We start from the raw sequence: 13,516 nt of genomic DNA, 5'->3' as shown, positions 1-13,516 counted from the left end.
TACCCCAACAAACCTGGACCGTTGGAAGGAAAGATTAAAGTTAAGGCTCGCAGGAGCTCACGCTTGAAGGGAGGGGCTACTTTCATGGATCGACTAGTGGGTACACACGGTTACGAAAAGTCGGATTAGTCAGAAAGGTTCAATTGGATTCTACCGGGTTCTGTTGATCGTTAATGTATGAGTCATGTTGGATTTGTCATCGCTGGGATTTCCTTGAGTATATTAAGGGGGGTTTGTTTGTATTTCTCGTTTTTCTTCTTCTCCTTCTTTCTTTACGCAACGTATTCTGTATCTACGCTGTCTACTGCTATACAATATTATCTTCCTCTTCTTTACTCGAGAAGACCACCGCTTCGCCGTCCCCTTGTCTTATTTGACCCTTACCAACGTAGAGTCCCTTAGGACCCCTATTGCGAGTTCCCATACCGACCTCCAATACCATCTTCGTACCCTGCAGAATACTCCCTACTCGCCTCCTTGAGACCTGACTAACATTGTTTTACAACAATTGTGCATGCAAATCAAATCATAGCAAATTATACCAACAAATCTCAATTCCAATTCTGATTCACTTTCTGTTCCCATTGATATTTATACCTATCAAGTTTTCACAGACAGTAGTAACCAATTTCACCTTTAATGTCTCCTTTACATTCTGTTCCAATAGATATGCAAATATATCCAGCGATTCAATATTGCTCAGTAGTTTCTGAAACAATAATATGATACAGCCCGAAGACTGGTAATTGCAAGGTTTATGGTTACGTATCTGAATTAGAATGTAGGACGGAATAATGGAGTGACACTTTTCTATCTGTTTTCCTCAGGTCATGTTATTCTGTTGATACAAAATACAACTTTCAGTCAAAATGGAATACATCAATGTGAATTTGGTAGTGGTTGAAAACTGTTTGTGGGTAGTTAGGGTAAGGAGCGTTCAAAATTGAGTTTGTTATATTTACAAAATACAATCTTCAGTGAAAATAAAATACATCAATGTGTATTTGCTGGTGGTTGAATCCTACTTGTTGGTGGTTAGAGTTACAATCGTTGTAAGCTGGTTTGGTTAGCTGTACAAAATACAATCTTCAGTCAAAATGAAATACATCAATGTGTATTTGATTGTGGTTGAAACCTGGTTGTTGGTAGTTAGGGTTATGAGTATTGAAACTTGGTAAAGCGGTGACCTGGAGTACAGAATCCGAGTGAGTGTAAGAAGACAGAGCGGAGACAAGTAGTGGGATTCACTAAATGAGTTAACCTGAAATTCAGAATCCGAAATTTATATATTCCATTGAATTAAGGGATGGGGAAACGCGGTATCATTGAATCTCGAGCGCCGTTAGGACTGTTTGCTCGAGATGGTCTGTTCAGTACTATGCAGTCATCGATCATTGTACCAGCTCGGTGTGTGATGGTGCCGGGAATGAACCAAAACAGGTTGCCTAAAACTCATAGTAAGTTACCCTACTCAACAGCCCCTAACCACCACCTCCGCCTCTACAATTACGACTATGACTCCCTATATGCGTATAAATGATAATGGGAATAGACTTGGGTCATTTTGTTCAACCTACAGCTATGGAGCGGGGAATTGTGCTGCGACAGTTCTCAGGCAATCGCCAAATCCTATCTGAGATTGCCCTACTAGACTGCATCAATACATAATATAGAATAGAAAATACTCTGGAGACTTGGTAGAGAATGTATTTTTAAATTTTTGAATAATAACATACGCAACAGTAATGTCGGGTATAATCAGGATGTCAGATGTCTCAGATTACTCAGGTTTATCTCACTTTCTCGTCTTGGTATTCACAAAAAGGCAGTAATAGATATAACTTCAACTGTATAATGATATATAACCAGAAAAATAAATATAACTTCAACTGTATAATGATATATAACCAGAAATCCGGACTAAAAGGACTTTTTGGATACTATTCTGATGATTGAGAGTGTTCTTAGTTGTAGGAATGAGAAGATAACTAAGATGCGGGTTTCACTACTTACACCAGTACTGTTTCCTGGAAAGCAGTTATATACCACTGAGCAAGTTGATCAAACTGAATATAGAGGCAGCGGAAGAGTCCAAGTCTTCGTACTCCGATGTGCTACTACTATCAGGTTCATCCAAAGGCTCGCTAGAGATTACAATCTTGACCTTTTTTGCGTTTATTTCTTTATTGTCCGATTTGAAAATGGAACTCAAGGTAGGTTTTGTCGGAAGCGGTGGAGTGGTTTTTTTAGGTCATCAATATTTTTTCTTTACCTCCACTGCATTTCTCTTCCTTATCTTTTCTAACTCTTTGTTTTCTAATATGGTCCGTAATCTCATATCATGGCCCGACCGTCCCCACCCGCCTTGCCATCGAAAGCTGTGCGAAATCGTGTCATTGAGTGAAGCATGGGGATGACATCGGTCATATAAAATGGATAAGAAGGTGCTCGGAAGACACAGTACGCACTAGGTGACTTGGTTTAGGATTGCGGGAAGAAGGATCCGGATCGATTATGGGAATTCGTTATGTTCACTTGATATTTCTTTAAGTTTAGTTGCTAGGGTTAGGTATCAGATTTCTCTTTGAGGTTTATATTCGGAGCTTCGTCCCCTCTCTCTGTACTTCTCTTTCTTTCTTCTTTATACAACATCTTCATTTTGATTGTTAGGAATATATTCTACTCGATTGGTATTCAGTACGGTCTCACATCCAAGTCCAAGAACGTATCTGAGTCAATTCTAGACTCGGTGTTTATTCTAGAATCCTGTCCTAGAAAGCTGTCTCATTATATCTTATTACTTCCGCATCAGTAATAGCCTGAGCTTTAGACAACAGGCATCGGTCTGTCCTTACAGCCTTTTTTCCTTCATACTTTGTTCTGATATACCTCAATTGAGTTTTCGCAATTTCAGTTTCCGTAAATGCTACTTCTGCTTGCTAGGAAACTCGGAGTACAATAGCTACATACTCTTCATGTGACACGGCTTGGACCGGTTCGTATTTTCTTTTCCCATTAGGATTAAGAGCAAATTGAGTCTCTTCATGTAATTCTCGTCGATTCTTTGGAGTGCGCAAGTCATGGTTTAGGAGAACATTGGTGGTTTTAGGTGTTCTAGTATTTTGTTTGGTTGGCCTGACTTTGCTGAGAACTTTGTCTGAATTGAGTGAGGAAATGCTTGTGGCCTGAAACAATTCTTTGATAGTTTCCTTTGTTTACGCCTTTGATGTAGCCTCACCAAAAAGGACTAGAATTTTCCTTTGGTGATTCTGGTACGGGATTCTCTGATATGGGTTTCGGTCGCCTTTCTATAATAATGCTATAAAGGGCCGAATGAAGCAACATCTAAGGGTTGTAGGAGACCTGTTGAATGGGCAGGGAGGCAGAGAAGGTATAAGTTGTGGGAATGAGTTTATACAGAGAAGTGCCAAGTAAGGTGTCATCCCTGGCCATCGAAAATACGCAGTCGCGGCCTGCCTTCACTAATCCGAGAGGAATCGACATAAAAGTACCCATTCAACCATCTAAATTCTATCTTATCGTCTGTCCAACCATTTTCACTGAAGGCCAAGAGTGCTTCTGGGTCTTCGGTAGCTGTATACGAATCTATATCATAACCTTTATTCTTGAATATAACCCAAGAAAGAATGACAAGTCTAGCCACTGAAATAGCTTTAATAACTGTAATTAGTTCACGAGATCCATCTTGTATAATATTACGATTTCTCCAGCCCGTTCGGCATATTACCTTGATCTTCGAAGAATACCAAAGGATAAATCCTTTCTCGTTGAACTTGTAGATATCTTTGTCAGGATTGAATTCCTTGAAGATAAGCATTCGTGGGAGATGGGTAAGTTTATTGAAATAATTTCTTAGGACTTTATATTGCTCGCATTTTGTCTTTGTATGTATAATTGGGTACTATATTTTGTTGCTAATTCAGGATGGTGGCTAAGAAATTAGAACACCTAATTCTGATCTATATAGGCTGAATCCAAATCGGGACCTAACTCTTCTTCTTCCGCAATTTTCTGCGCGAAGTTGGTCACTATGTCTTGTAGCAGGTCGACTCTAGGAGGGAAGCCAGCATGATCCATGTCTTGGCTACATTTTCTTAAATCCTTCTCTATTCTAGGTGAAAGCTTTTGTTGATTTTCAATACCTCGTGCCTGTTTCTGCGGCCTCTAAACCTATCGTTAAGTATAGATGCAGGTATTCCGAACTCCAATGCTAATGTGAACGAGACAGTCTTAGGAGCTTCTGCCTTCTTAACTAAGGCACGGTGAAGGTGGTCTTCTCTTCATGCATTAGCAAGAGTGCGAACTCGTTGCTTTACCTTCCCCATAGTTGCGTTGATTGATGAGCTACAGATTGAACAAATGGGTTTTGCGCTCGCCGCTTAGTCATCCGACTTCACGGTCGTATCCGATTTCATGGTGGCGTACGTTACCGGGTGGTATTTATAAATCTATTTTTTTTTTGTTACTATTAGTATTAATTTTGGAAACATCAACACGCTGCTGGTTGTTTCTGTTATTCACTAGAGTCTAGGCTGTATCGAACATAGATCACGATCGATAAAGCTGATGTAGACAAAACCGAACCAGAGCACGGAGTATTGATGATGAAGGCGAGGAGTCTAGGAGTTACAATGTTTGGCCTAGGATGTTCGTTTCTCCCACGTTTCTCTAGCCTCTGTTGATCACATATCCTAATTCGTGCTTATGTATTCATAGGTGTACTACGCCTCCACTAGCGTCATGTGCCACAACGCTCATCCAGCCTGGGAGCGAGTTGAGCTGTTTTGGGGATGCCCTCGCCTACTCGTATTTCCCTGACGTTTTTAAAAAGGGCCGGGTCCGTATGGTAGGTGCAGGTAGGTACAGATGTGAATGATCCAATAGTAAGTACAGAGCTCGATCATAATAAAGTAGGTCAAAAATTGAAATCACAGAGCTCGATCATAATAAAGTAGGTTAAAAATTGAAATTGTTTCCCCCGTTGTCTGCAATACACGCCTCAATTCTCCTTGACATTAACAATATGTGCTGATTGATTTTATCTATGGGTAATTCCTCCATTCATTCACTACTACACATCTGACAGCGGCTGCAGTGAAATCCGCTCCTATTTCAAGTTGGTTCTTGATACTGTCCTTCATTTCCATCCATATGTTCAATCGAATTTAGGTCAGGTGAGTTTGCAGGCCAAATAAGTTTGGTTAAACCCAATCTCTCACGGGGATAATCATGATAGCGGTGAACATGTGCAGGTGCATTATCCTCCATTATTAATACACGATCCCCAGGCCGTTGTGCCATCTTTTGAAGAACAAATGGATATAGTTCAGGGTTTAAAATCCGTTCTCGATATATAAACCAATCTATACTCCCTTTTCTGTTTCTATCACGCGTTTTGAGCTCTGAATTTCTATCTAAATAGTCTCCATTGGCGTGATGGAAGGCTTTCTCTGCTAATTCTTGCTCATATTCGCGTTGAAGTTGAACCTCTGCTTCTAGTTTCTCTCGAGGTGTCTCGTAAGATGTTTTGTAGATTTGGAAAGGTAGCTGGGCACCGCTGTAATCAAATAGACTACCGCCCCAAAACATAACCGTAGAGCCAGTAGCAAATTGACGGTCGATATTACGAAAGACATAAGCGTCACCTGCTCTTCTCAATACGCCTCCTCTGCAAATTGCCTGTTTCAAAGTAGGTTTCATCTGTGAAAACCACGAGTCGCCAGTCTTGAAAGCGGTATCTTTGAAAAAATTCTAATCTCTGTGCTTTCTGGCCATCTTTGAGGAACGGCTTTGTTGTAAGCTTCCTTCTGTAGATTCCATCTTCTGTTAGTACCCGTTGGACTGCATCACGGCTTATATCTAACTCCGCTGTTGTCCATTTAAGTTAATTATAATCAAACATTTTTGGGTCACTAGTACACTGTCGACATGTACCTTCTCTTGCTAGCTGTGCAAAAGTCATCCGGCAATGCCTGTAGTCAAAGAGAGTAAGCGCAATTAATGTCTCTTTCTCTTCTCTTGTAATGACCGTATTACAACCCCTCTCGGCGTTTGGCTTTGGTGCAAGGTTTTCATCTGAACAGAGATCCACAATCCCATTTTCTTGCGATCTTCTCCTTGCTTCGCTGATGATATTACTGCAGGTTGATATTGTTACTCCTGTATTGGCAGATATCTCTGCCAATCTCATTCTCCGGGCCCCTTCAAGTGAAGCCAATGCAACAATTTGAACTCGTTTGGCCATGGTCGTAGTCTTCCTCCGTACATTCAGCATCGTGTAGTAACTGTTTTCTCCTATATTCAAGTTTGAACACGTGCCAGTTTCTCTTAGTACCTGCCAGTGACCTACTTTGATCTGATAGAGCTTTGTACTTACTATTGGATCGTTGACGCATCCAAGACACCTGTACCTACTACCTGCACCTACCATGCGGACCCGGCCCTTTTTAAAAACGTTAGCGAAATACGAGTAAACGCAAGCAAACACCCGCATGCTAAGCGGCCGGCACCCACATATGCACGGTACGTACCAAGATGTGGAGGTACTCGTTTACCACGGAAAGAACCAGAAAATACAGTTGCTCAGAGCAAGGATTATTTGTATGGAGTGGCGGTGATCTCTCATACAAATTATCCCTGTCTCTGTCACTTACATTTTCTGGTTCTTTTCGTGGTAAACGAGTACAATTATTAGAGCGTTTTGGCAACCGCCCTTTTCCGCAGCAGATCGGAGATCCTGGAAGATCGACTTGTAAATGCTTGTAGCAGCGCAGAGCCAAGAACTCAAATTTTGACCTAGAAATTTGGAAAAGGGCGGTTGCCAAAACGTTCTAATGTATCTTTCACCCCACAGTCAGCACCTTCCTACTCGCAACAGGTATGAAGAACATGATATTTGGTGGTAACAATTGCTGATTCGTGCGTATTTTGCGCTAATTACAAATTGGAACCCTGCTTGCATATTTCTATGTGCAGGACCCAGGTTGATCTTCTTACCTGCCGCGGGTGCAAACGGAGATACTAATGCACCTGCCAGCGGGCCGGTGGGAGGTAATCTCTTATCTAGGCTGCAAACCAATCAGCAACGCGGGGGGGGGGGGGGGGTGTTTTCCACATGTAGGTACATACTCGTAGTTTTTTGACGTTTCCGGAACTATTGCATACACAGAAAAAACTCGCCAAGGCTATCTTTTTTATGGTATGCAATAGTAGTTGCGTCCGGAAACGTCAAACTTGAGTGCTTGAGCAAACACAGCTATGGCGATGTGATGGGGGGCCTAGTTTGATGCCTTAATTGGATGCCTTAATCCAACTATCGGTGTGTCTAGCTGTAATTGTATAAGGCACACACACCCAAGCATGTATTATGGATTTTTATTTTGCGTCGCCCGTAAAATGAACACCAACATACCGTATAAATTCCTACCACCGCCTCCAGCTTTTGCGATGCTGCGAGTACTTAGGAACGCTGTCTCTTCATCGCCAGAACCATTGCCTTCTTCTTCTCCCTCCTCTTCTTCTTCTTCTCCCTCCACTTCTTCTTCTTCCTCTTACGTAAAAGATAATTACACTCCCTCAGGAAACCTTACGCCTGGTTCTTTCCCCGATTCCCCCTCTCCTCCTGCTCCCCTCTCTCCTCCTCTCTCCCCTCCTACTCCTCCTCTCTCCCCTCCTACTCCTCCTCCTCAAGCAGAAACCATGAAGCCGGCCATCAAGATATCTGAAGATGTCGTGCCACCCACCGAAAAGCTCGAAAACGCCGACCTCGCACGGCTCCTCGACATAATCGACAAACTGCGCGAATTCGGCGTCAGCGAAGACATCTCACTCCCCCAAGTAAGGCTGACCCTCCCATGCACACCTTTGCGGTTTGATGTTTTAGTTACATATAAAGAGAGAACCTTGCTTACTATCTATCTATTCGTCCCAACACTATAGATCGTAGTAATAGGCGACCAATCCTCCGGAAAGTCCTCCCTCCTGGAGGCCCTCACGGGCATCCGCTTCCCCATCGCATCGACGCTGTGTACGCGCTTCGCAACGCAGATCAGCTTCCGCAAGAGCCCCGACCTGAAGATCACCGTGACCATCCTCCCCGCTAAGAGCAGCGACGCCGCGCGCAAGGCCAAGTTGCGCGCCTTCTCGGACACCGTGGTGGAGCTGACGCCACAGCGGTTTTCAGAGATTATGGAGAATGTAAACTAACCACTATAATCTCTTTCTTCCCCTTCCTTCTTCTTCTTCTCTTGGGCTCAGGCTAATGGGAGGGCTACATAGGCGGGGGATCTGATGGGACTGCCGAAAGCGGGGGGGACGGTGGGCGTAGACGATGCGGAAAAGAGGTTCAGTGACGATGTGTTGAGGATTGAGCTGTGTGGGCCGGCACGCTCGCACTTCAGCGTTGTGGATGTGCCGGGACTTTTCCAGAGTAAGGGCTATATCTTCCCATTTTTTCATTTCTCTTGTTTGTACTGACGGGGGGGGGGGGTGCACTTCCAGGTGCTACTATGTACCAGAATGAAAAGGACCTGGAGATGGTCGAGAATCTTGCAAAGAGCTATATCGAGGACGAAAGAACCATCATTCTGTAAGTTAATTTAGCTAGATTCTAAGGCCCAGTTTCCATCTGCAAAGCCAAACGGGGTGCATTATATATATATTATACTGATATCAGACTCCCCCGCATGCAGAGCCGTGGCCTCCTCCCTCAACGAGACCGCAAACCAAAAGGTCTTCCGTCTTGCCAGCGCCGCCAGCGCCGATCCCGAAGGCGTCCGCACCGTCGGCGTGCTCACCAAGCCCGACGCCATCCAGCCCGGCGACGAAAACCGCGTTATCGACACGGCGCTCAACAAAGTGACCGTGCTGCACCACGGCTGGTTCATCGTGCGCAACCGCTCCACCGACGAAGTCAAGAACAACATCAGCAACGCCGAGCGGCTTGAGAACGAGGAAAACCTCTTCAAGAAGGACCCCTGGCGCACGCTGCCGCGCGACCGCGTCGGCGTCCCGGCGCTGGAGAAGTTCCTGCAGCGCCTGCTGTTTGACCATGTGAAGAAGGAGTTCCCGAAGATGGTGCAGGAGATCGAGGCCATGAGGGAGGACTGCGAGCGCGAGCTGGGGGCTCTGGGGCAGCGGCGCGGGACGAGCGACGAGCAGCGCAGCGTGCTGATTGGGATCGCCACCGAGTTCCAGGTGTCGGCGCGCAACGCCATGATGGGGCTGTACGAGATGGACTCGCTGGAGCAGAAGTCACTGCGCGTGCGCATGTACATCCAGAACCGGAACGCGGACTTCTCGAACACCGTGTGGAGGAGCGGGCACACAAAGAGCTTTGTCGGCTCATCGCCGCCGCCCAGCTCGTCGGCCCCGTGTTCGGCCCCGAGTTCGAGCCCGATCGCCGCCCTCAACGACATGGCCAAGGACGACAGCAAGACCATCTACGAGTGGATCCGCAAGGCGTACCGCGAGTCGCGCGGCCCTGAGCTCCCCGGGATGGTGAACCCGGGCGTTGTGCAGCTGCTCTTCCGCATGCAGACGCAGAAATGGGAGAGGCTGGCGCGGGAGCACATCATGCATGTCCGTGTGCTGATCGAGACGTTTGTCGCCGACCTGCTGCGCCTGAAATGCCCGGACGACTCCCTACGCCACAATATCTGGATGAAGTTGCGTGTCCTGTTCGCTGCGGTCTATAGAAGGGCCGACAGGGAGCTGCAGATGATCCTGCAGGACGAGCGCGAGGGCATCCTCATCACCTACAACCACTACTACAGCGATAACCTGGACCGCGCGCGCAAGGGCCGCATCGCGGAGACGATCAAGCGCGCGCAGGGCGCCGATGGTAAAAACACGCTAGGCGTGGCCCTAGGCGTGCTGGAGAACATTGACCCCGAGGAGCAGGCCGTGGAGGAGATATATGATGTGCTGCACGCATATTACAAGGTTGCCAGGAAGCGCTTCGTGGACTGCGTGGCGCTCCAGATCGTTGAGAGGCACTACCTGGGCGCAAAGGGCCCCGTGAGGGTCTTCTCGCCCGCGTATGTGGGCAGCCTGTCGCCCGAAGAGCTGAGTGCCGTGGGCGGCGAGGACCAGGTTGTGATTGAGAAGAGAAGGCGACTGGAGGCTAAGCTGGAGAGGCTGCAGGGCGCGCAGGAGATTTCGAGTTCGTATTGGTAGTAGTTTCCTGAGGGTTCCTTTCGCCCTTCGGGGGAGGAGTGGGGAGTTATTTTTATTTATTTTTTTTATATCTTGATGGAGTGCTTCGTTATTGTTATGGTTATTTTGCGAAGGGTGTTTTGTGAAGGTTATATATGGAGTGCCATGTTCCTATTCTTTCGTTCTTCCTTGGATTTGCTTGGGTGTCATTGTTCTCTCATTTCCTTGGATTTCCTTTGCTGGCTCTGTTCTGTTTTGTTATTGTTGATGGGCCCGGGGGGCCTATATATGTATGTGTTTTTGTTTTTTGAGAAAGTATCCCCCCCCCCCCCCCCCCACGCCGATATCCAATAAAAATACTCTCCACTACACCCTATAGTTATATATAAATCCCTCCCCCCACAATCGGGGCATTGATTCGTGACTGTGGGCGCGCAGCCCAAACGCTCCCAGCAAAGGCACCGAAACTTAGCTGATGCTATACAAACAGGCCAAGTCCATCATTGAGATCGTGGGAGGCATTAGTGGATATCCACTTTGTTCTGATGGGGTGCAGCCTTGCAATTGGTGATCGGCACTACGTGGAGGTATGATGGGTGGTCTTGGCCTATGCGCAGGCGGGTTAAAAGTCGTTACAGTCCATTGTTCTCTGGGCGTGGGTGTTGGGACGACAGGTTGAATTGATTCGGGTTTGTAGCGGATGGTTCCGCTGGTGGCTGTTCTGGGCGGCATCTGGCGGACTGCAACAAAGGCTTTTTGCAGGCGCTGGGGTGGCTGGGTACGTTGTGCAGGAGTTGTGCGGGACGTGGTGCTAGATGTTGTGGACCCGGCGGTAGTGCTAGGCCGTTGTGCTGAAGCAACAACGTGGTGTTGGGCAATGCCTTGATTTCGCTGGTGCAACGGAGTGGTGCTGGTGTTCTGATCCGTTGACCAAGACGTACATTTGATCAAGTGTGCGCCCTATCGAGCAAGATGGTGGACGGGGCGACCCCTTGGCCAAATGGGCGTCTTGATAAATTGTTGACCCAACGATCAAGTGGCAATTCCCGACCGATGCTTTACTCTAGATAATACTTCCCTCCGGCGCATATGTCAATGAGTTCAGATAAGAGAAACGGATAAGAGAAACGGGCCCAAACCTATTATAATTCCAGCAGAGTTCAGTCAGCTCGGGAGTGGAATCATGATAGGTTTTGCTGTAATTCAATACTCTAAAGACAATGTTTAATCAGATAATTTTACCTCTTCCCTGAGATGGTGTGGGCACACAATTCAGAGAATGAGATTTTTTAGACAATCATTATACTTATTTAAAATCTCTTAATAAAGACACAGGTGGATGAGCATTTTCACGACAGCTTAAGGGATAGCAGAGCGCGGAACCTCCGTTTTCTACGTTTGGACTTGGTCACTGGAGTAGAGATATTACGCGAACTTGTTTAATGGAGCGCCCTATTCATCTTAACATGGGCCTTTTCAAAGGTGCGCCCTATCCGTCAATCTTGACGAGTTGTGCGCGCACTTGGCCAAATCGACGTCTTGGTCAACGGGTCAGAACAGTTCGAGGTGGGTGGGTTGTCGTGCGGGGTTTACTTTTACTTGGTCGGTCAAAATTTACTCGGTCGGAAGTCTTCCCGCGAGTGATATCTTAAGATTTAATGTAGTGAATTCACGGGCGGTCTGAAGGTTGGCGATATGGTAATGCTTTTAGGGGTGCGGAGGGCCGCGGCCGGGGATGACAGAGTGGTGGGAATTAAGGCGTTGACGTGACGAGTTGTGCGACGTCGTGGCATTAATGCTGCCAGCCCCTGGCAGGGACTGGTTGCGGTCTGCGGCGTGGAAGTATTTGATTATTATTTTGGTCATTATGTCGACTATGAGTTATTTTCTATTACTCATGTGTATTTGTCATAGCTCTCTATTATATTATTCTAACAGTATTCTTTAATATAAATACACCAGGGCCATTCCCCCTTAGGCAGCAACAATTGAACACTTCTCTACATATATTTCTCCACTCTGTAAATTAGGTCACCGGGTATCATTCGCACTGCTACGCCACCGCCCATGTCCCATCCCGGCCAATCATAGTTTCAACCTCGTACATTGCAAGACCTCAGCCCAGCTCGCTCATCTAAGATTTGAAAGATCTAGAGGGTACTAGCAGGCGAGAAGGGCAGATAATTTGGATTTGCTCCCACATACCGTTGTGATCTGTTGGTATGAGAGGGAAACCAAAAATACCTAGGGACACATATAAAGATCGTTAATGGTCGAACGTACGGATATGATCGATTACCAAGCTAACGTAATCATGTGTCATGCCCGTTCCGGCTCCGTGTCTATACCCTCCTATCCCGCCCAGCAGCCCCCTACTGATGCCCGCCCCCCGATATTCCGCCTGAGGAGTGCGTTAGGGTTGAATTTAGGTAGTAGGGTTAGATCTAGACATCCTTAGCATTACCGCCCGATTCTATTGACTTCCCTTTTTTTTTCTTGCTACGCTATTCGCCCCCGGTGAGAAAATCCTACTAGATACTATTAGATGTTAATTAGTATTTAGCAATGTGTTACCTCCACAAGACCAAGACGCATTGACACTTACTTCCCAAGGAGTCAGCCAAGTCAAGAACAAACGCAAGCGCACTTTCTAAGGCAGTTATCGAGGCCAAGAAGTCTATAGTGACGTTGGAGGATCTACTACTGTAAGGCGAGAATATAGGTATGTAGTTAAAGATTTCACTTCTATCCCGGGAGGGGCACGTATAGCTTGTGTAGTTAAACATGCCAGCAAATAGCTGCGAAGCAGCCATAAGTACTCTAGGACTCGGCCTACATCAGCCAATACCATATCCACCTATCCATCTACCCATCTCATTCACGACTTCAGTCTCGGACCTAAATCAATAGTCATACCAAATATCACCAAATGTCCACTCTTAACTTTCCCCTCAAGGTCTGTAACCCGACCCCCTGTTCAACTGCACAATTAACCAAATACCTGACAGATCACACGCCAAATAAGGCTCGAACGCACTCTCTCACGCCGCGACCTGTGTGCCATCACACTCACTAGCCAGACTCTCCATACTCTGACAAAACCTATCCTCTACCACCGAGTTGTGCTCAATATGCAGCTACCCTGCCTTGAGGTATCTCTCAGAGTGCTCGAGGTCGTCACGCTGCCTAAATATCCTGTGAACAACTTTGCGCTTCTGGTGCCTTGAGTAGATAAGATGTGGGACTTGAGGTCACATTGGCATCACCAAACGCTTAGAGAGGTTCATGAAGCCGTGGCCAAGGCAATTCAGGACTTTCGGGCTTACAATATTTCAAGAAA

At 46.3% G+C, this 13,516-nt stretch overlaps 1 protein-coding gene across 1 annotated transcript; it reads left to right on the top strand.

Moving 5' to 3' along the window:
• Positions 1-7,416: 7,416 nt before the first annotated feature.
• On the top strand, positions 7,417-10,197 carry H6S33_006599 (uncharacterized protein; the record flags this gene model as incomplete). Its single annotated transcript, XM_044837966.1, has 5 exons — positions 7,417-7,857; positions 7,960-8,217; positions 8,299-8,449; positions 8,521-8,608; positions 8,712-10,197. 5 exons carry the CDS (start codon positions 7,417-7,419, stop codon positions 10,195-10,197), a joined length of 2,424 nt encoding a protein of 807 aa, XP_044690126.1.
• Positions 10,198-13,516: the final 3,319 nt, after the last annotated feature.

The sequence above is a fragment of the Morchella sextelata genome (assembly GCF_020137385.1).
Source record: "Morchella sextelata strain SCLS chromosome Unknown scls_20, whole genome shotgun sequence".
Lineage (NCBI taxonomy): Eukaryota > Fungi > Ascomycota > Pezizomycetes > Pezizales > Morchellaceae > Morchella > Morchella sextelata.
Note: the sequence above shows the minus strand (reverse complement) of the source record. Positions and strands in the feature narration are given on the sequence as shown.